Source organism: Garra rufa, chromosome 8 (assembly GCF_049309525.1).
Source record: "Garra rufa chromosome 8, GarRuf1.0, whole genome shotgun sequence".
In the NCBI taxonomy this organism is placed as follows: Eukaryota; Metazoa; Chordata; class Actinopteri; order Cypriniformes; family Cyprinidae; genus Garra; species Garra rufa.
This window is the reverse complement of record NC_133368.1, coordinates 32,500,539-32,524,638: the sequence shown is the minus strand read 5'-3', so window position 1 is coordinate 32,524,638 and position 24,100 is coordinate 32,500,539. Positions and strand designations below refer to the sequence as shown.

General features: G+C 36.1%; 1 protein-coding gene across 1 annotated transcript in view; it reads right to left on the bottom strand.

Annotated features, from left to right (window-relative positions):
- The window catches only part of LOC141340152 (receptor tyrosine-protein kinase erbB-4-like), a 352,964-nt gene extending 336,212 nt beyond the window's left edge, over nucleotides 1-16,752 (bottom strand). The window contains exon 1 of the mRNA XM_073845081.1: nucleotides 16,460-16,752. Within this exon, the coding sequence (XP_073701182.1) occupies nucleotides 16,460-16,538 (79 nt within the window). The 5' untranslated portion in view covers nucleotides 16,539-16,752. The remainder of the gene's footprint in view (nucleotides 1-16,459) is intronic.
- Between the last annotated feature and the right edge of the window lie 7,348 nt (nucleotides 16,753-24,100).

The following is a 24,100-nucleotide window of genomic DNA, read 5'->3' as shown; positions in this document are numbered from 1 at the left end:
ATATATATATATATATATATATATATATATATATATATATATATATATATATATATATATATATATATATATATATATATATATATATATATATATATATATATATATATATATATATATATATATATATATATATATAAAATGCATAAGCAGCTTATGCATAGAATGTGCGAAATGCAATTCTTCCTCTAGCCATGGGCATGTTGTGTGTAAATGCATAGTTAAATGCAAATGCTAGCAATTCGGGGTGGAATTATCTCACTCAATCCACTGCCTGCTGCTTCTGATTATTCCTCTGAAAAAAAAAACCTAACTATATCAGCTGGTCTCCGATCAGTTTCTCCAACTCAAATCCAAATCTTAATCAAGTAGGTCTGCAGTACCTGGTGAAAGCTATCCAATCGCATTACCAATACTAGCAACTATACGCTTTATACGCTTTTTACTAGCATTCATATTCATAAAAACTACCATTCAAAAGTCAGGGGTCTCTTAAATCATTTCATTGAGGCTGCATTTGTTTGGTCAAAAATACAGTACAAACAGTAATATCAAACAGTGAAACATTATTATCACTTAAAGTAACTGTTTTATATTTTAATATATTTTAAGCTATCACTTATTCTTGTGATGGCAAAGCTGAATTTTCAGCAGCCATTACTCTAGTCTTCACTGTCACTATATCATATGATGATTATCAATGTTGAAAACACTTATGTTGCTTAATTCTTTTGTGGAAACTGACAGTTTTTTCAGGACTCTGATGAACAGAAAGTCTGATTAAAAAAATAAAAAAAAGTACAGCATTTATTTGAAACTGAAATCTTTTTTAACAACATAAACAAACATGTCACTTCTAATCAATTTAAAACATCAGTTATTATTATTTTTATTCTGACCCTAGACTTTTGAATGGTAGTACAAGCAATATAAAAGTCACCAGACAAATCCATTTTAAACTTTTGTAGAAGGTGGACTGTCCAACTTTTAAAATGTTAATGTTTGTACTAACGCTATTGATGGGGTCTGAGATGATATGGTATTTGATAGAAGGTTAAAAAGCAAACAAAAGCATGCACATCAATCTCAAATGGGTGCTCAACTAAAAAACAAGTAGAACATTAAAGTGTAAAGTCGGCAACACCAAAGATATCAAAAATGTATTGAAAAAACAAAGTTTGTTCTAATACATTTTTGATATCTTTGGAGCTTTGGTGTTGCCGACTTTACACTTTAATGTTCTATTTGATTGAAAGTTGAAACAGGGTTTTGCTGATTGAGTAAATGAGTCAATATGATATGAGTAGGCATACTGGTATGCAATTTACCTACCCGTCTACATAACAATAATAATAAATAATTCATCTGAAGAGTTTTGCATGGGAAGTGAACGGTGTACAGTGGGTGGCATGACTCATAACTTTTCTATGGCATATTTTCTTCTGCGTACCACAGATCATAATCCTTCGGGCATCCCTGGGGTGTGCCAGCGGTGAGTTTTGAGGGAGAAAAGTGTGAGATAGAGACTGAAAAAGCGAGCGGCATGCAGTGGTTGTGTAGATGACAGACTCTTGGGTGTCCGGTGGCAGGCCAGAATAAAACGTCCCTGTCAGAGGCTTGTGGCTCCCCAGAGTGAGTTCTGATTAATTGGGCTGTCCAGCCTCTCTGATAGCGGCTGCTTTACCCAGCACTCCTGGGAACCGTACCCATGCCCCTTTCACTCAACCCCATGCCAAAAAAGGGAACGAAAGAAGAAAGAAGCGAATATCTGGCCTTCGAGTCTTTGCGGCTAAAATTAGAGACCCTCTTCCCTCGCCTCTCATGTTTGCTGTCTCTCTCCCACCATATTCCAAAATGATCCTGCATCAGCAGTCCGTTCACCTTGCTGGGGGGGGTTTAATGTGTCTTTATGCATGTGTATCGGGAAGCAGGGGACATTCAAACAGCAGACACCTCAGCATGAAGCATTTACAGAGCAAGTTTCAGTCTCAGTCATGTGTGCGTGTGTACAAGTGTGTAACAAACCATTAAATCTATAGCCAGGTCACCAGCAGGCCTCCTAGATTAAGCACCGCTGTCCACAGTAAATAGTCACAGAAGGCAAAACTCAACAGAGATGACATTGCAACAAAATTGCTATGCAAAGTCCTACTAAACCCTGCAATGCTGCCCTTCGTTTTCTACTCTACTGAATCACCTTTTACTAGGCATAGGAATTTTAAAGGATAAGTTCACTTCCAGAATAAACATTTCCTGATAATTTAATCATCCCCATGTCATCCAAGATTTTCATGTCTTTCTTTCTTTAGTCGAAAAGTAGTTACGGTTTTTGAGAAAAGCAATTGAGGATTTTTCTCCATATGTTGGACTTCAATGGGAGCCTACGAGTTGAAGGTCCAAATTGCAGTTTCAGTGCAGCTTCAAAGGGCTCTACATGATCCCAGCTGAGGAATAAGGGTCTTATCTAGCAAAACGATTGGTAAATTTCTAAGAAAAATACAAATGTAAATACTTTAAAACCACAAATGCTCATCTTGCAGTAGCTCGACTTTATGCATTACGTAATCATGCACGTGTGATGTAGGCGAAAGTTTCAAACCAGTGTTTACTAAGCAAATGTGCAAAGAAAGTCAAACGCCCTTTACAAAAAAAGGTAAAACAATGATATCAGATGATTTTGAAGTTTGAGGAGAAAATGAGATGGAGTTTTTCACCTTACCCTACCTTTTTGAAGGATTTGTGATTAAAAAGTATATACATATTTTGTTTTTTTAAGGAAATGACTGATCGTTTCACTAGAGAAGACCCCTTATTTCAATGTAGCTTAAAAGGGCGCTACACGATCCTAGCCGAGGAATAAGGGTCTTATCTAGCAAAACGAAAAAAATAAATAATAAAAAATACAAAATGTATATACTTTTTAACCACAAATGCGCATCTTGCACTAGCTCTGCGTCCATGACTTTACACATTATGTAGTCCTGTTGGCAAGGTCACATGTACCAACCCAGTGTTCACAAACTGAACGTGAAAAGAAAGTCAAACGCCCTTTGCAAAAAAAAAAAAGGTAAAACAACGATGTTGGATGATTTTAAAGTTGGAAGAGAAAATGAGATGGCGTTTTTTGGTCTACTCGACCTTTTTGAACCGAAGTACACAGATGAAAAACTAACAACGTGTGCTAATAACTATGTGCTCTTTTACGCCTAACGCTTATTTTGCTCGCTCTCTCTCATACTTCATAGTTTATTTATCCCTTCACAATCAGTAATTAGTCAACCTGATGTTGTTCTAAAGGCATATTAAGCTACCTTTTTGTTTCGGATCACAAAAGAAGATAAAAAATGCTTGAACCTGTCCATTTAATAAATTTTAGTAAACGTAAACTTTTTACAAACATGAAATTATTCCATGCAACTCATTCCATATTCCAGGTGTTCTGAAGGCATACGGTAGGGTTTGCAGAGAAGCAAATTGAAAATGTAATCTATTAATTAGCAAAAATGCATGTATTCATGCAAGTGCTTTTATAGGTGTGCGGCAATTCATGCCAGCGTGCCAAGGAAAAGCACACAACAGAGTCACTTTGAAACATCAAGACAAATAAAATTATGAATTGAAGCACAATACTTTCTTTACTGAGGGGAATATCTCTGTCCTGAGACAGTCAGACAGTAATATACAGTCTAATGCATGCAAAGTGTGCTCCCTCATATAATCACTAAAATCTGTCACTCACTTCAGTTCATTGCGATCTCACAACATTGTGTTAATAAGCTCTATACACTGCACAATCAATCTCTTACATTGATATAATGAGAGGATTCCCGAGACTGCAGAAATCACCATTTTGAGTGGTGAGTGGATAACTTAAAACACTTCCTGTCAATGAGTTCAAGAAATGAACAGATGTGTCCATGATTGGCAACATTGTTCAACACTACAAATATATTTGGGCAATATCAGATGGGGCCCAAAGCAGCCGCTTACCTCACTTATTAGTCAAGTCCACCATGGTGTGTGAAGTCACAGATGAGCTTTGCAGAGCTAGTTCTAGACGAGCATTTGTGGTTAAAGTACATAAATTTGTCATTTGTTTTTAAATGACTTATCGTTTTGCTAAATAAGACCCTTATTCTTCAGCTGAGATCGTAGAGGCTGCATTGAAACTGCAATTTGGACCTTCAACCCATTGAGTCCCACTGAAAAAAGTAAGCTGAGGCTCGTAAGATTAGACTTGTAAGAGTAATTTGCTCAGGAATTAGTTGGACACTGTTTGAGAGTTTTAATTCACTAAGAAAAGATAAAATTAATTCACGTGAGAATCAGCTGGACTACAAAAAAAAAAAAAGAACATAGCGCATCTTAAGACAGTCTTTTAAACCAGTGCAGCCAATGATTCAATTAATAAGATTCATTCATTCAGAAATCAACTGGCCTTTAATGGTTGCACTGTATGGTTCCAATTCACTAAAAAGAACCAGCTCATGACAGCCATCCAAACACCATTCAGTTCCTGGTATTAAATAAAAAGAAGAAGAAAAGCAATGTTCTAGGCTTCCCACTCTACCATCTACAGAAGAATGAGCTCACTTTATAGTCCATTCATTGGGGAAATCGCTCGGTATCACTTCCAGGTAAAACGGAGCTAAAAACAGACTTTCACCGAGAAAAATAACTCAGCTGACAGACACAAAGACAGCATCTCTCCGTTCCTCAGGTTGAACGACAGTCCTTGCTCAGCACATGGCTCATCTCTCCTGCAGTCAGTCAGCCAGCCAAGGTCAATTGCCTTTCCCCCTTTCTCTCATTCAGTGCTTTATGTGCCTTTACGGCCGACGTTATTTCTCCTCTGCACCAAGGTGACTGCTGGCCCACAAGAGACTGGCACAGACTGCTGGCCAGCGTTCGAGATCAGCAGATGCAGCGCTGGCCTGACCCACTGTTTTCTCTTTTTACCTTTGGTCATTTTATTTTTATATCTTCATATTTTTAAATCACATTATTGCTTTTTCTACCCTTTGCCATTAACTTTCATTTCACATTTCTGCATTTTACTCTCATAAACAGCTTAAGCATTCGCTTTTCTCTTAAGTACTTTCTTTTACTCTTCAACACCTCTAAATCTTGCATTTGTGCTCACATTTCCATCTCCTCGATTTCCTCTCTCCCTGATGTCTCCTTACATGCTGCAAAATCACCTATAACCGCTCATATCCATAAGAGCTTCATTAGTGGGGACAAAATGTGTCTGTTGCGTGCAGCACAATGAAAATCCAGCCCTGAGAGGGAATACAAACATTTAATTATACAGCAATGACATTAAAAAACAGAGAGAGGAACAGTGAAAGAAAGAGAAATGGCTTAAAGGTGAAGTGTGCAAGCTCTGCACCACGAGTGGCAACAAACAAAATTGCAAACAGTTTCAGATTTGTAACAAAATTCCATGGTTTAAGGGAGAAACTAAATGTGTTTAATGTGTTTGAGAATTGAAATTTTGTACTATTAGAGGTGCTGAAATTACACACTTCACCTATAACTTAAGTACTTACAAAATTCATTTTGACTGTCCATTAGAGATGGGCAAAATACTGAAAAAATTTGACTTACTTAATAGTGATTTTAAAAAGTTCCAAAGTGAATCAGGTGAAAGGTGTTCAGACAAATAAATTAATTTATTCATTTGTTGGCTTTACATATTTATTTATAAGTAAATACATAAAAAAATACATAAAAATTGACAAAAGTTGGGTAAACTTCTACAAGTATAGTGTTATAAATGTCCATTAAAATGATTTTTAAATTAAAAAATAGATAGTTTTACTAATAACTGTGGAAACATGTCATCACAGTCTTTGAAAAGGGTCTTATAAAATACATTAAAAAAGTAGACATGTACCAGTAAAATAATTAGCGCAAAAGAGTACTACTTTAAAACAATTAAACATTTGTTGCTAATTTTACTATATTAATATCTGTAGAAACGCCTTCGCCACGGTCTGCAAAAAAGGCTCCATATACAAACTTTATTAAAAGGAGACATCGCTCAAAGCCTTCCTGTAATTACATTGTAAATGCAGATTACCACTGAATATTTAAAAAAAGAATTACAGTAAGAGAGTGCAGTGCAAGGCATACAGAGAAACTGGCCCTTCAGCAGCCCCTCACAAGAAAGCAAAACATGAAACGCTCATTAGAGGGAGGTGCATTTCGTTTATAGCCGAGAAGACGAGTCTGTAATTATTCTTTTATTTGTTAAGTTCATTATTTAGGAGTTCGGAAAAAGCGAAAAGGGGAGGAGGGCGGGGTTTAAATAAGGAGAAACAGCTCACTTAGTTGTCAGCGACCTCAGAGGGAACAACAAGGGGAAAAAAGACTAGAAATTGGGGATGCACAATTAACTTTAATTCCGTGCAATCGCTTTTAATTCCACGCGCCGCAGTAATGAGTGCGTTTTAGCAAAGATTAGGCCTATATCCATTGTCATACTAATTTCTTCCTTTTGTGGCATCCACAAGAAAGGGATGAAAGAAGTTGAAAGGAAGAATTGAAGCAGACGGAGGGAGAAGCCTGGAGAGCAGGACGACTCTGTATTAAACGATTGGCAGCGTCAATCAGAGCCAATGTTTCGCTTTCTCCATCTCCGTCCTCACGCAGACGAAAATCCTCAGAATGGCACTTATTAACAGCCCCTCTGCTGTTCTTAATTGTAGGCTGACAAAGCCTGTCTTTGGCTTTGGGAGAGAGGGAAAAAAGCAGCTCTCAAACATCATAGTCACGGACGTCTGAGCAGCTCATGTACATCTGAATAGCACTTTGTATAATGAGTCAGAGCACTGAATGTTATGAATTTTGTCAGTGCGGAGAGGTGGAACTTGAGTTTGCGTGAAACAATAGCAAGTGGTTGTTTGCCGCTGACTGACGTTGCGCTGTTTACTGCCTGCTCGGCTGTCACTCTTTCACCCTTGTCACTTAAAAGTGAACAGAACTGCTATTAAACTCGACTGTTCATCTGAACTCTGACTCGGGTGAAATGGGCAAAATCGACAGTCTGCAAATGTGAAAATTGCAGCTAATGATTAGCTGGAATGCTCAAATTATATCAATAGTAGTGTTGGCTAAGACTCCGGCTTAGGATCAGAGGTTTGAACAAACCCCATTGACACTTTTTTAACTTTGTTTATAGCCCCAGACATGAATGAAACCTAAACTTTGTGGTTTGTCGAGGAGATATTAAAGGGATAGTTCACCCAAAAATTAAAATTTGATGTTTATTTGCTTACCCCCAGGGCATCCAAGATGTAGGTGACTTTGTTTCTTCAGCAGAACACAAACAAAGATTTTAAACTAAAACCGGTGCAGTCTGCCAGCCATATAATGGCAGTGGATGGGCACCAGACCTTTAAAAGTAAAAAAAAAAAAAACAACAGACAAATCCAAATTACACCCCGCTGCTCGTGACGATACATTGATGTGCTAAGACACACAACTTTTTGGTAAGAAACTGAACAATATTTATATCATTTTTTACCTTTGATACACAGCCACATCCAACTGTCACGAGCAAGAGCTCAGCATCAGGCATGTTACAAGTGTACGCGCTCTGAAGTCGTATACGCAAACACCGGAAGGGGAAATCGGTGAAAAGTCAACAGTCCCGGATGAGTTTGCACAAGCAAATGTAATTTTTGTTTGTGTTCTGCTGAAGAAACAAAGTCACCTACATCTTGGATGCCCTGGGGGTAAGCATATAAACATCAAATTTTCATTTTTGGGTGAACATGGAACCCTTCAAATGCAGAAAAGGTTCTTTATAGTCAAAAAAATTTTTTTTTTCAAAATGGATGTGAAAAGGAACCAAAAACGGTTCTTCTGCAAAAAAAACCCTTTTGGAACCTTTATTTTTTAAGAGTATAGCAACCTCCCAAAATCATGTTGACTTGAAAACAAGACATAATTTTATGTAATACAACAAAGAAAGGTCTCCATTGACAGTGTCTGCGTCAAAATGTTGACTATCACAAAAAAAATATTTGCACTTGTCCCTCAAAAAAGCAAATTACAGTGCAAATTCCCTTTCGAACTAGTGTTAATTTCGTCAGACGAGACGAGACGAAATATGTTCGTCAACGACCTTTTTTTTCATGACTAAGACGAGACGATGACAAGACTGCACCACTGTCCAAAAACGCTGACTAAGACTAAATTAACATGCATTATTGTTGACGAAAAAAGACGAGACGAAAATGTTTTGCATAAAATAAAAACTAAGATAAAATCTCTCTTCATTTTCGTCTACAATCGTCTCTGCTTTTTCATCAGCTGTTACGGCTTTAAAATATTCAAACTGCGCTTTGGCGCGCTGGCTGGCGCTGAGCCAGAGACGGACGAGCTCTGCACTTGTCATTTAATCACAACTATGCAGTGTTTTTAACCACATAACGCTTATTTTAGGTTTCAGACATTTAAATACACATAAGTACTAGTAAAAGGAGACATTTAGAGTTTGTAAAATACACACATAGGTCTATGGAAGCAGCAAATAACAATCTATTCAAATATAATTTGCCGATGTGTTTTATTCATATCACATACACATAGGCTTAGTAACTAAAAAGTTCACTCTATTCCTCTTCTAGTTCACCAGCTACTTGCATGTATTTCGGGAGAAACGGATGAATGCTGTAAATACGGCTGACAGGACTCTGATCTGAACGGCAGCGCGAACAAACATGGCCGCGCCCATCTCACGTTACAGATTATGATCCAGATCATTTATATAGGGTTTTAAACGACGAAACATACTAATTCAGACATATTTGTGAATCGGAATATTAGATAGTTCATTGCATGGTAAGCAAGTGTGTGAGTATTCTGGATAAAAAAGGAAAAACGAAATAAAAGCGATCTATCTGTCATACAGTGTTATTGTGTCTGTGTTGTGTCACGTGACAAGCTTGATGCGTCGCCATGGAAACAATAAGGACGAAAGTTCTAAAATAACGGTCGCTTAAAAAAAAACTCACTCTCAGGGGTCCGCTAGAATATTTTAAACTCACCACTGAAAGGGTTAATCATTTGTGAATGTGTCTCCTAAATCAGAAATTGAAAACCAGACACGTTTAACATTTGCATTCAACAAAAATCATTCAACAAGTGTATTTTGTCAGGTAATTATGACATTTAACCAATGTTTGAGATATGTTGAGATATGATAACACTTTTTTTACTGAAATGTGTATCAGTAATAATCTCAGTAATAATGTGTTATTTTAAAAAAAGACTACAATTTTTTTACTAAACCTAGACTAAAATATATTGAGTTCTTTTTTGACTAAAACTAGACTAAAATTAAAAGACTTTTAGTCGACTAAAACTTGACTAAGATACCTTGAGTTTTCTTTTGACTAAAACTAGACTAAAATGACGAGACTTTTAGTCGACTAAAACTTGACTAACAAAAAAAGATATGTGAATGACTAAATATGACTAAAACTAACAAGGACATTTGGCACAAGACTAAGACTAAGACTAAATTAAAAATAGGTGACGAAATTAACACTATTTCGAACCTTTATGTAGTTATATCCAATTTTACAACACTATAAAATGATTCTCAATTGATGATTTAAACCACTTGACACCTCAAATAATACGTTTTAGCAGAAGAATTAATGTAAGTGCTAAAATTATAACCTTGATATTTCTGCTTTTATGCCCGATTTACTTTACCTTACTTTCTATTATTTTTGAAGAAAAGGAGAGATGAGTCAAAATTATTTTTTGATTGAGCGTTACTTGTATTGAACTCTGAACATTGCTGTACTCCTACATTCTAGGTGGATATGCAAGCACAAAGGATCTTTGGGATTTTTTGGGCAACAAGGAATTGAACGTTACAAAGAGATGCCTGAAATCAGATAGAAAGTTGTTGTCATGCTGTAATCGTTCTACCGCCTCTCTTAGCTCAATTCGATTCCAGCACATTCTCTTCAAGCTGAGATTGGTCTTGTTTCAATACATCACTACTGAACTTGTAAGGATGGGAATCAAGAAAACAGCTACATGGGGTCGATCTGGCAATCACTGCTGTTCTAGATAAAGAGAAAGCATCCCCAGCCAGCAGAGCTGCGCAGTCCGAGGTTAAATGATTTGAACTTCTGACTTACCGTGTAACTGACCTAGAAAGGAAAATAGCCGACTTCTGTCTGATGTGATTTTCTTAGATACTCAGCGTATGGGGAAAGCTATTGTCAGAATCAACGCTTTGTCTGCAAACAATTTTACGTTATGAATTACACATGAGTTGCCATGTCCTTTTACCCATGGTCAAACACTGCATGTATGAATACTGATAGCAGTTCAGTAATGTGTCGAAGCAATAGAAGATTGTAAACACAGCACGTGAATATAAATTTATACAAGAAAGGCCACATAACAAACATGCTCTCCGTCATTTTTTTTCTATCTCCTTGTGTGTCTCTCCCTTACGGACACTGCGGTATCTGTAAGTGTTAAACTTCATGCTTTATTAAGGCATTTCACACTTGCTGTTGGCACTAATTGTAGCACAATTCTGCTTAGTAACTGCTACCAAAAGGCCATGTAATTTAATTTATGATAGATGCTGAGAGAGACAAAGAGAGAAAAACAGTAGTTTAGTTAGAGTACACAGGATGTGTTCTAGTGTGTGTGTGTGTGTGTGTGTGTGTGTGTTTTTTTTTTGTTTTTTTTTTGCCATTTTGTAATTTTTGGTCCATGCACATCTGTCAGATGGACATCATTGGCCACCAAGGATTTTTTTTCACCGCCTTACACCATGAGCAAAGCATTTTTAGATGTCGTTTCAAGTTAAAAATTCAGTTTATGCTTACTGAATAAAAAATGTATCCATCAAAACAGGCATAAGTGTTGTTTTATGCACATTTTGGTGCGTCCATCTGGCATGTTTTATGCAAAATCCCACAAATTCTCATGAAAAAACAAGTGAACAGAAAACTGGGTAAAGTCAATTTTGTTTGTATATTTAAATATAGACAAGCATGCATGTACATATGTGACCCTAGACCACAAAACCAGTCAAAAATTGAGGTGTTTACATCATCTGAAAGCTGAATAAATAAGCTTTCTGTTGATGTCTGGTTTGCTCAAGATATCAAGATTTATCTGGAACCATCAAAAATTTACTTTAGATATATTTACTGTAGGAAATGTACAAAATATCTTCATGGAACATGATCTTTACTTAATATCCTAATGATTTTTGGCATAAAAGATCATTTTGACCATATACAATGTATTTTTGGCTATTGCTACAAATATACCTGTCCTACTTTTTGTGATCCAGTGTCACATATTTGACCCTGGACCACAAAACCAGTGATAAGGGTCAATATTTTGAAATTCAGATTTATACATCATCTGAAAGCTGAATAAATAAGCTTTCCATTGATGTATGGTTTGTTAGAATAGGACAATATTTGAATAAATATGGAATTTGAGAGTGCAAAAAAAAAAAAAAAAATCGAAATATTGAGAAAATCACCTTTAAAGTTGTCCAAATGAAGGTCTTAGCAATGCATATGACTAATCAAAAAAATTAAGTTTTGGTATATTTACGGTAGGAAATTAATTAAAATGTCTTCATGGAACATGATCTTAATATCCTAATGATATTTGGCACAGAAAAATCGATAATCCCATAAAATGTTGGCTATTACTACAAATATACCTGTGCTACTTATGACTTCTTTCATAATCCAGAGTCACATATGTTCTATGTTTACATAATTATATATGAAAGAGCTAATTTAGTCTTTATGTTGGGCAACAGCGTAATAATAGATGTAAAAATGTGCCTCCATATGTCAGTTCCAGCTAATCTAGATGTTTATAATGCAACACATCCTGTGTGAAAAAGACCAATGCCAAAAAAAAAATATTGCTAGAAAATTTTAAAAAGATAATTTACCCAGAAATAAAAACTGGCATCATTCATTCAACTTCATGTTGTTTCTCTGATTGTGCAACACAGAAGAAAAATATGTATGTCTTTGAAAGTAAATGTGAACTATTCCTTTAAGAAAACATCTAGGTATGATCCTTGTGCCTCCCAAAAATCTGTCAAAGGAGGCAGAGGGCAGCTTTTGTTGGTGAAATCAGTGTAGAAATCTGTGACAAGTCTATGAGATAGAGAGAAAGTGACAGAACGAATAAGCAATGCATTTTGAGCCAGTAGCGGGTCTACCGTGATCAAATCCTCAAACAAATCATCAAATTATCAAATTCCCATTAGCCTCTGGAAGGATGAGGCAGCGCTTGTACAGCCGCAGCAGCAGCAGTCAGTCAGCACAGCTCCAGAGGGAGAGAGAGACACTCAGAGTCGGAGCAGAGAGCAACACGCTGCGCAGGAACCTGCCTTCGCTTGGCAGGAGTTGGCGCTCCTAACAGAATCAAAGGCTGCTTTTCTTCCCATTGAGACACACGGGCTCAGAGGTCAGCCTGCCTTTCTTGGACCAAGATGGAGAAAAACGGAATAAATGGGCTTTGTGAGACAATGGGTTATTGCTGTGTGGGCAGGCGTTTGTAGCACTGTGGCCTCTCGCTTTGACGAAATAAAAAGGGAGCGAGAGATGCTGCGCTTCGACTGCCACGATAAAAGTGAATACTTTACCCTTCTTTGTTGACAGGGCTTCCTGTCTGTGCCACACTGTGTAAACATTTAGATGTACTGTGAACTTCAGATGTGTGAGCTTGTAAATAAATATACAGTACTCACGAGCATGTCTCTGTGTCATATCATACTCCGCAAACGCAAAAAAAAGATTCGAGTAAACAACTGTGTTAAAAAAGGATTCAATTAGGGAAGTCGGCAAGCTCAAAATGTATTTGATAGAGTATTGAAACTTCCAGAAAGTGAGGGAAAAAAGGAGGGAAGATTCCCGTGAGACACTCTGGCCTCATATGGGACCTGTCAATCAAAATTGTGTATGAAACCTCAAGAGGCCAAACCAGAATGGACAGAGGTGAGCTAAGAAAACTTTCCCACAGTCATCAAAAATTGAATATTCACAAATAAATAAATAAATATGTTTTAAGTTCAATTTAGAATCATTCGTAACTAAAGTATGCTTTTCCTTGGTTTAAACATGAACTTTTTCCAAAGCAAGTTTCTTTATGCAACCTACATTAAAAAAGGAATATTAACACCTCAAATGGTTTTGCTCATCATAAGTTAAATATGATTAATCTAGTTAGGTTTCTTAATAATAACAAAATATCAAGTATACATGGCATTATTCACTTCTCATGCTTGTTACACAGCTCCATTGTAACAGGGAATCTATCTAAGAAAAAGATCAAATAGAGAGGAGGAGAGTTAAATTGCTGAACGATTAATTTTCATCAGCAGCCAGTCTCACTGACGGGACTTAATCCAAAGCTAAGCCGATTAACAAACTGATATTTGTGTTCCTACTATTCCCCACAAGTCTTACTACTGGCACGGCTCCTAAATGTCACGGAAGAGACTGATTTAAATTCACGGCCGTCTTCAGACAGACTGAAGCGATAACCGATACAGATCACAGTAATGAGTAATACAGCCAACTAAACAGCAGCACACTGCAGTGGTCAGATCCCTCATCATCATAATCATTGTCATAATCATTAACCCTTTCATTAACTTTGTAATCAACAGAAGAAAGCACTTCAGAAATTGCCCATATTACAACTTGGAACTGATGAGACAAATTATACATAACAATAATTCCCAAAAAAGAACATATTATTGACCAAAACAAGATTACATAATTTTAATATATTTTTAATTTGTAATATTTAATATTAAATATAATATAAAATATTATTTAAATATATAAAACTTATATTTGGGTAGTTCAAACTCGGACATATAACAATGCTTTATTTATTTATTTTCAATTTAAGGCTAAAAATGTCATGAATATGGAAAAATTCACGTCACATGTGACCCTGGACCACAAAACCAGTCATAAGGGTCTTTTTTTTAATTGAGATTTACATTATCTAAAAGTTGAATAAATAAGCTTTCCATTGATGTATGGTTTGTTAGGATATGACAATATTTGTTCGATATACAACTATTTGAACATTTCGAATCTGAGGGTGCAAAAATATCTAAATATTGAGAAAATCGCCTTTAAAGTTGTCCAAATTAAGTTCTTAGCAATGCATGTTAAATCAAAAACTCAGTTTTGATATATGTATGGTAGGTAATTTACTTCAGAAAATATCTTCATGGAACACTATCTTTACTTAATATGCTTATGACTTTGGGCGTAAAAGAAAATTAATCACTTTTGGCTATTGCTACAAATATACCTGAGCTACTTAAGACTGGTTTTGAGTTCAGGGTCACATATGCCAAATTTTTAAAATCACTTTTAATTACATTTTTACTTTCACATGTTCTTTTAAAATGCACCTTTTGACCAAGTATAAAAATGTGAAAAGTCTCTATGTCCTGCATGCACAACAATTACAGATTAACTAGAAACATTTAGCCTACTATAGTTTTACATTAAGTACAGCATGTTAAACTTACTATACATCATCTTGAAAGTTTGTCAACTACCAGACTATATAGTTCAGTGCAAAACCATTTCTGTTAGAATGGTTGTTTGTTGTGAGGGTTAATGTTCATCACACCTACACTTTCAAAACAGTTCTTCATGAAACTTAAAATAAAATGCTACTGTTGCAAGCAAAAGAAAACCATCCGAAGCTATACAGTACCACTTCTTTACGAAATAAAGGTGTTATTCATTTACTTTTAACAACTGTAACTTTTGCAAGAATATCCTACAGTGTTGATTTTTTTTTTAACCTGTAAACCCATTAAAATCGCTCTCCCTTCAGGCTTTTTAATTTATTTAATCTAAAATAACAATTGGATCAGCATCGTGTCTCCTCCGGCAGCGCAGCGGAGCGCAGAAGTGCGTCAGGAGTGCGTGCCTTTGCCAATGACACTGAGATCAGTAACGAGCCATAAGACCTGATTAGTTCGTGCTCTTTACCTGCTTTCGGTTAGTCAACTGAAATAGCTTTATTTCACCCGTTAGTTAACAATCAGTGTGTCTAATCTTCAGTATAATAACTGATTAGAGGTGAAAAAAGAACAACGCAAACCGCGCGTAAAGACACAAACATTTTGAAGTGTTCCAAGGTGTTAAAATTCATTAAATGGCGTAATGCTTCGTTGTAAAGTTTTCTTGGAAGCTTTTAATGAGGTCAATTCAGCTCGACAGTGATGGAGGATCGGTGGCTACAGCATCATTTATACTACTGTAATCGATATTGAGGTTTCATATTGATGAATTTGGCTATTCTGAATGGATCTACGTTTGGAAATTATTCAGGACGACTATTCATCAATGGATGTGTTTGCGTGTTTGAGAGTGTGTGAAGGAGAGAGAGTATGAGTGTGTTTTGCTTAAATTATTTCTTTGCATTTTATTTTATATTACATGTTGCAATTATTGATTTAATAGCATTATTTTTTAACATGTTATACATCTGGATTTTTACATTATTTGCATACGAAAAACTATAATGCCAATAAAGTACAGAGAGAGAGAAGGGGGAGGTAGGGAGAGAGAGATTTGTGATTCAGACTATCTCGGTTCATATACTACCACCATGTGGAGATGTGAACACCACACTGATGTGTATTCAGGTTATTCTTATGTCATAAACCAGCAAATCCGCCAATCGTGTTATATTTTCCGAAAAGCCATTTACACTTCAAACACAATGAGTCTGTTTAGTTAAGCAAACTTCTCAATAAAAACGCATTCGAAATAAACCATAAATTCCCAGCTGATATGTAACAGTATTTTTGCATTTCTACACCAAATGAAAAGGATGGGAAATCAAATAGGGTGCATTTGATTGCACGCTGACATTTCAAGTTTACGTTTTCTTTTCAGCCCACGAAAAGTCAAGCATAAACGAGTCACACGCACCAGAGGTTCGACTCAAGGCAACAGAAGTGACTTTTCACATGCATGGAAAGCAATGACCACTCAAACTCTTTCTCAGACAGTGTACGGGCTGAGAATAACAAAACAAACGTCCAGTGAGACTGAATGCCCCTTTCAGTGGCACTTCAACAGTGCCATTCTGCGCTATCAGTGCCACTGCTCCAACTGTATGCCAGCTTATTTCACACCAACACACATAAGAGACTCTATGCATGAAATCTATGCATCATTGTGGTGGTGAATGAATGGCACTCATTTACAATCACAATAACGCATATACACACCATGGTTTAATTGTCGGGCACAAAAATGGTTCCTCGCACCGGAGGATGGGTACTGCGAGAAGGATCCACAAAAAAGTAAGCAGAGCTCATAGGTGCGTGCACGAGACGCATAAACACCTTTGCGCACGAGACGATGGTCAGTCGTTTACTCACCTTGCTGCGAGTCGCTCAGACGGACCGCCACAGAAGTGAGAAGAAACCCGAGGCAACACAGAGAAGATGCCAGCTTCATGTTTGAAGTTGCCCGTGTATTTCACATGTCCAACACCATATCCTTTTATTTTAAATGTCCTAAGACAGGAACGCAACTGCGGTGGAGTGACTTCTCAAGTCCTGCTGTTGCGTGTCAGTGTGAATAAGGTAATAAGACGTCCCGTTTAAATGGTAAAATAGTCCTCAGGAAAGAGTGTAAAAGTTCAGGTGCGACAAATTCGCTGTATAGTGCTTTGACAGGATCTCGACGCAAGGCTCATGCCATTACTCTCTTCAGACGCTCTTCAGCGCTGCGACGGCACAAAGCCTAAGACACGCCCCCATCGAACTCAGCACCGCCCTCGGCTCATTTAATTGGCCCAAAGTCTGGATAATTAGACAAGCGCCCGCCCTTCGACGCTCAGCGTAAGTTTTTGATTGGCTCAAGAAGCTCTCGCTTCTAAATACACCTGTCTTGTTCTGCATACGGCGTCGTCTTCTTCAAACAGGGCGTTTGTTCAAATTTCAGGAGGCTTCATGAATTGTCAGAGAACGCATGATGTCGTTATTTCGAATAAAGATCCACATAAGTTGTGTGTAGTACACTTTCAAATGTATCAAAAAGTACGATAGTACTTCCACTGGTTACCAACACAGTACCATTCCAGCCTTTGCGTATAAAAACAATTTTCACAATAGGTACAAGCTTGATGTTTGTAATCTTGTAATGTCAGACTTCAATGACTTTACATTTTTTTCATTACATTCTTATTCACTTGGATTACTGTAAAGATTTTTTTAAATCACAATATATAGCACTTTCACTCACAAAGAGCAATATGTGACCCGTGACCACAAGATTTGAAAGCTGAATAAATGAGCTTTTCATTGATGTTTGTTAGGATAGGACAATATGTGGCTGAGATTCAACTATTTGAAAAAAATCTGGCATCTGAGGGTGCAAAAAGAAAAATCTAAATATTGAGAAAATTGCCTTTAAAGTTGTCCAAATGAAGTTCTTAGCAATGTATATTACTAAATAAAAAATAAGTTGTGATACATTTACAGTAGGAAATTCACAAAATATCTTTATGGAACATGATCTTAATATCCTTATGATTTTTGGCATAAAAGAAAAATCAATAATTTTGACTGATACAATGTATTGTTAGCTATTGCTACAAATATACCTGTGCTACTTATGCGGTCCAGGGTCACATATATATTTAATTAAATAGTTTAGTGTCAAACAATGTATACTGACAATAGAAATGTCCCTGATGTTTAAAGATTTATTGAATTTGAAATCCAGCTTTTTATATTAGTAGTCCCTGACTTAGATGAGCATCCCTGGGTCTCTAAAGGTTGAAATAATCTTGGTTTGGACCACTCTGACACTTGGCCAACACTTGGCCAAGTTCCTACAATGACACACTTCACATTCACACCTGCTATCAAAGACGAGAACAGTCAGATGCAATAATACAGTAAAGCATCTGGTGTGCTTCACACACACCCTCATATAAACAGGTCACACAGTCACACTTCTCAAGAACAAAAAGCAAGAAAGATGCAATGTCAAAGTTTGAATATTCTAAATTTTGCTTTGGTCTACAACTGCAAACATTTCAGTGCTTCTCAATATTTATTAATATGGCATGATATAAGTTTGCAGCTGATATATCAAGTCCACAAATGTATAATATAGAAATATAGAGCAATTCAGTGTATGTGTGTGCGTGTGCGTGCGTGTGTGTTTAAAATATATAAAAAACAAATATAAAACATAGTATATACAAGCATATATAGATTTTATATAACATCACATTGTGTAATGATTACAAAAAGTCAGCTGGGCTGACCTAGAAAGTCCTATGCACTTTCATTTTCACTGCATCCTTATTCCTGTAAACTCTGCCTTTCACATTGCTGATGGAGTCAAAGAAAACTTTGACAGCTCGTTCAGCTGGTGTGTGGCATAACTGCATAGTTACTGTAGTACTGACCTTTCACCACAGGAGGGAGTCATAACCACACCTCTGAGGTTACCAAGGGTCAGAGCCAGCAGGAGAGCAAGCTGTTTCCACCCAAGCATACAGCCCTGTAAATGACATTGGCTTCTTCTCCTTCTTATTGTATGCAGATGACAAGTTCTTTTAAACAAGCAACTAAGTTTTGCGATTTGATTAAATATTACAAAACATCGGCTGTCACTTAACAAGACGCTTTCCTGTTTTCATTTGTCAGCTCGAGAGCAAACAACACAATTAAGTGACAAAATATTCGAATGGGCCTTTTTTGTTCCTTTAATAAATCTCTCAGAATGGTATGTATGACAATATCTTCCAGATGCTCTCAATCGCATAATTCATTCTCCGGATTAGGAGAGTGAATAGCAGAGGTTCTGCCGGTTGGCAAAAACACCCTTGATGCCGGGTGTAGAGCTAATCTAATACATGACTCCATGATTTGTTTAATGGATGAGAGTTAGCTGTGCAAGGACCGCCAATAAAACCTGAGCCTCCAGAGGCCCTTCCGTGCATAATGATTCCAGACACACAATATCCAAGTAATGAAGCGGCTTTATCAAACTAGGCAGAGCTTATTTCCACCGGTGTCCTTCTCTCCCCTGCTATCTCCCATTACACTTCCTGCATTCAAACGGCATCGGCGCTCAACAGCGGCGTGTGCCAGAGAATTAGTTAATTTCGGGAAAAACTGAAATTATTTACATTCAGGAAATGCTATTTCCCAACAGACCATCAGAAGCACTAGAGATCATATCAGACTGCATGTATTATGGCCACAGAAGTGGGCAGAAATGGTTCAGGGTACAAACTGAAATGGAATAATAACTCAGGTGTTAGTTATCAAAGCAAAAGCAGTCCTATTAAAGTGTCAGTCTATGTAAAAACTCATTACATTGCATAAAACATAACCTCCTTTAAATATAGTCTGCACAAGAAGCTGTGTTATCTTATCTAGTAAACTCCATATAGTAATATGATTGCATTTAATTTCCTGTCTGAACAAACATTTGACTCGCTAAAGGAATCGTTCACCCAAAAATGAAAATTTAACTCAGGCCAATCAAGATGTAGACTAGTTTTTTTCTTTATCAAAACAGGTTTGGAGAAATTTAGCATTACATAACTTGCTCACCAAAGGATCCTCTAAAGTGAATGGGTGCCGTCAAGATGAGAGGTGATTGAAGTCCATCAATTAGCGTCAGTGTTGGGGTTACGTAATAAGATTATTTTTTTCAAGTAACTAGTAAAGTAACGCATTACTTTTTTTATTTACAAGAAAATATCTGAGTTACTTTTTAAAAAAAAGTAATGCCAGTTACTTATTATTTAATCCCATTTTATTAACCAATGTTTTTGCTGCTGACCGCTGTTGATTAAATTCATTACTAATAAGAAAAACTTACTTTAGATTAACTATCATTTGAGATTAATTTTTTCCCATTGCTGAAGAGAGTTAAACTTCCTTTTCATACAGTTCTAATGTACAGACACAAATTTACCTTTCCTTCAGCATTAGGCTTATTAATTTCACAGAAATGAAGGGCTTCTACATTTGCTAAAAATCTAACTTTTATATTAAAAACAAACAAGCAAGCCTGTCCAGATTTAAAAAGTAACGCAAAAGCACATTACTTTCCATAAAAAGTAACTAAGTAATGTAATTAGTTACTTTTTTTTAGGAGTAACACAATATTGTAATGCATTACTTTGAAAAGTAACTTTCCCCAAAACTGATTAGCGTTTTGTGAAGTGAAAGCTGTGTGTTTGTAGGAAACAAATCCATCAAGATGTTATCAACTTCAAAATGTTACTTCTGGCTAAAATAGGAGTTCTTTTCCCATAATATTGCTTTCTTGTCTGAATCAGAAGAGAAATATGCACAGATCAATCACCATTTGCAACAGTTCTAAACCAATACAAAAGTGGATTTTGATGTGAGATGACAACAGAGATGGACTTTCTCACCGGAGGATATGTTATTATGGACTGATATTTTGTCTTGAAATGACTGTTTGAGATTAAAATGATTAATCTGTTTCGTACAAACAAACAGATTTTTACTTCACAAGATGTTAATTGATGGACTGGAGTAATGTGGATTAGCCTACTTTTGAATTATTGTGATGTTTTTGTCAGCAGTATGAACTCTTATTCTGACAGCACCCATTCACTGCAGAGGATCTATTGCTGAGCTTGTGATCTTGAGGATGAGTAAACTTTGAGCAAATTGTAATTTTCAGATTATCTATTCTGTTATAAACTGTGTTATCCCATCTAGTAAACTCCATAGAGTAATATGGTTGTGTTTAATATCCTGTCTGAACAAACATTCGACTCTTTAAATGAACTGAATCACCTACTGTACGATGAACTGCGGCAACAAATGATCCATTTTTGAGAAAATAACTGAGCTGAACGACACAGAATTAATTTTACTATCTCAGACCTTAATCGAGATCAATACATCACAATGTACAAATTACCAACTTATGACATAATTATGCTCTTTTGAATGAGTCTGCATTCAGTAATCTAAATCTGCCTTAAAGTTTGATGATCTGTTCCTTTTTTAATGGCCCGGAGCCAATTGACAAATTGTGTCGTCTTTAGGCAGCTTAGATCTGGAGGCGCTGAGCAATGAGAAGCATTACCGAATTACACACACACCATTACGTGGCCACTGCCATCGCTAACCACCCTCATCAGAACTTAGAAGAGGATTCAGTGACTGTGTAATTGTTTTCCATTCGGTGAATGCTCTCTGCTACCATCTCATTGAGAGAGTTTTCTGACTCAGGTTCTCACTGTTCTCATCTGCGCAGAGCTTTCATAACAAACATTTACCCACTAAAACATATGCAGAGTGGTATGAATGTATAGCTGTGTGAATAAACGAGTGAGAGTCTTTCTGCATCAGCTATAAGAGCTGATTAATAATAGCAGCCTGTGTGAAGATGTTGCCAAAAGGGTTTTAAATTACTCATTATTTTCACTGGGACCTCTCGTATGACTCAAGTGGAGTTAGAGTTGAACAGAGAATGGAATCATTGGGCAACAAACTGATGAAATCTAATTGTAATGATTCATACGCCTTTTTCCAAATGCACGACTGCTTGTTAATTTAAGTGTGCTTTAACAGCGATCTTGTGACTCCAGACCATCAAGATGATAGCAACATTTGCTATAGGATGCTGCCATCTTCAGGACCACAGAGACACAACAAACAGAGTGATAAATGTGGCTCAAACGTGGTTGAGACCCGAGACAGTCAACAGGTAGAAAAATTAACTTTTTTACACTGTTAAAAGGTTTTACTGCAAAAGACATTAATAGTTCTTTTGAAAATATGTTTAATAATTATGAAAAATGCATATCACGCCATTGTAATGACCAAGAAAAAAAAAAAGAACTTTGAATTTTTCAACCATAAATGAAATTATTTTAAATAAAAATAAAAAGGTAAAAATTCCTTCACATACAGTTGAGGTCAAAAGTTTACATCCCCCTTCAGCATCTGCAAAATGTTAATTTTACCAAAATAAGAGGGATCATGCATGGTATCGTTTATTTAGTATTGAACTGAAAAAGATATTTCACATAAAAGATATTTACAAGAGAAAATAATAGTTGAATTTATAAAAATGACCCACTTCAAAAGTTTACATCCCCTATATTTTTACCTGAATAATCCACAGCTGTTTTTTTTTTTTTTTTTTTTTTTTTTTGGTTTAGTGATTTTTTTTATGAGTCCCTTGTTTGTCCTGAACAGTTAAACTGGCCAGTGTTCTTCAGAAAAATCCTTCAGGTCCCACAAATTCTTTGTTTTTTCAGCATTTTTGTGTATGTGAACCAACAATGACTATATGATCTTGAAATTCATCTTTTCACACTGAGGGACTCATATACAACTATTACAGAAAGTTCAAACGCTTACTGATGCTCCAGAGAGAAAAACCATACATTACGAGCCGGGAGGTGAAAACTTTTTGAATTTGAAGATCAGGGTAAATTTTAATTATTTTGTCTTCTGGGAAACATGCAAATATCTTCTATAGCCTCTAAAGGGCAGTACTAAATGAAAAAAATATGATATTTAGGCAAAATAAGAAAAATGTACACATTCAAAGGTTTGTACTCCCCAGCTCTAATGTATGTTTTTTTTCTTCTGAAGCGTTAGTGAGCATTTGAACCTTCTGTAATAGTTGATTATGAGTCCCTCAGTGTGAAAAGATGGATGTCAAAATCATATTCATTGTTGGACAGGGTTCAAATATACTAAAATGCTGGAAAATCAAAGAATTTGTGGGACCTGAAGGATTTTTCAGAAGAACAGCAGGCATTTTAATTGTTCAGAACAAAGGACTCATTACCAACTATCACTAAACAAAACAAAACAAAAAAACAGATGTGGATCATTCAGGCAAGAACACAGTATTAAGAATCAAGGGGATGTAAACTTTTGAACATTTTTATAAATTCAACTATTATTTTCTCTTGTGGACTATATGTAAACATAATTTGTGTGAAATATCTTATTCAGGTCAGTACTAAATGAACTTTTTGTACAATCCCTCTTATTTCAGTAAAATAATTAACATTTTGCAGATTCTGAAAGAGGGATGTAAATCAATAAAGGATTTTCTGTCATTATAATCTTTGAACCTTCTTGCCCTCTGCCAAGGCTCTGAAATCTAATATTTAGACCTAAATAAAGATGTTGTGATATTTTTAACATCATTAATGCTAAAACAGCATTAGTTCTCACTTTTTTCATAAAAAAGTGCCAGTTTAAATATTAATTTTACTTAGATTTAATTTTTAATTATATTACAATAGTTTAAAATGGACATCAAAAGTCAGTGTTCCTTACACAAATCTACTGTATGCCTTCAGAAAAATCTGAAGGTACTCATTTCGTCTTCCATGCAAAACAACGAGCAGCAAACAATCTTAAAATGAAAGGTTCTTCATAGGCATTGATTATTCAATGAAAAAACTTCTCACAGAACATCCACACACCACATCCACCCACAATGTTGTTTCTATGCCACTGCTGCAAAAATGTGGAGCCTTTATATTCTTAAGACTGTTTGAGAGTGACTAAACAATGACAGAACTTTTTATAGGTTAACGATTCCTTTAAAACACAATGTACTTCCACATCGTTTGTGAAATGATGCCATCTGCTGGACACTTGGGTAAAGCACTCCTAGTTAGGTAACAAAAAAAACAAAAAAAACAGAAAACCAGAGACTAAAATTTAAAAGAACAACAAATAAAGACTCTGCCACTTGGAGGCAGCATAAGTCTTGGGTAAACAGTGTACAAAAGTACATTGCTTCAGCTGGTATGGAAACTGCATTGGTAGTCATGCCATGCACCACTGCATTTTGAAATAAAAAAAATGTACAATGCAGGAGACAGAGACAAGTAAACACTGAATGTTCAATTCCAGCTTGTTACATAATTACACACGTTATCTTTGTCGTTAAGGTAAAGAGGGCCACTGAGAAGCCTTGCACATCTTTTTCTCACAGATAAAAGGTCTGAAAAAGCCGCTCTGAGTCTCTAT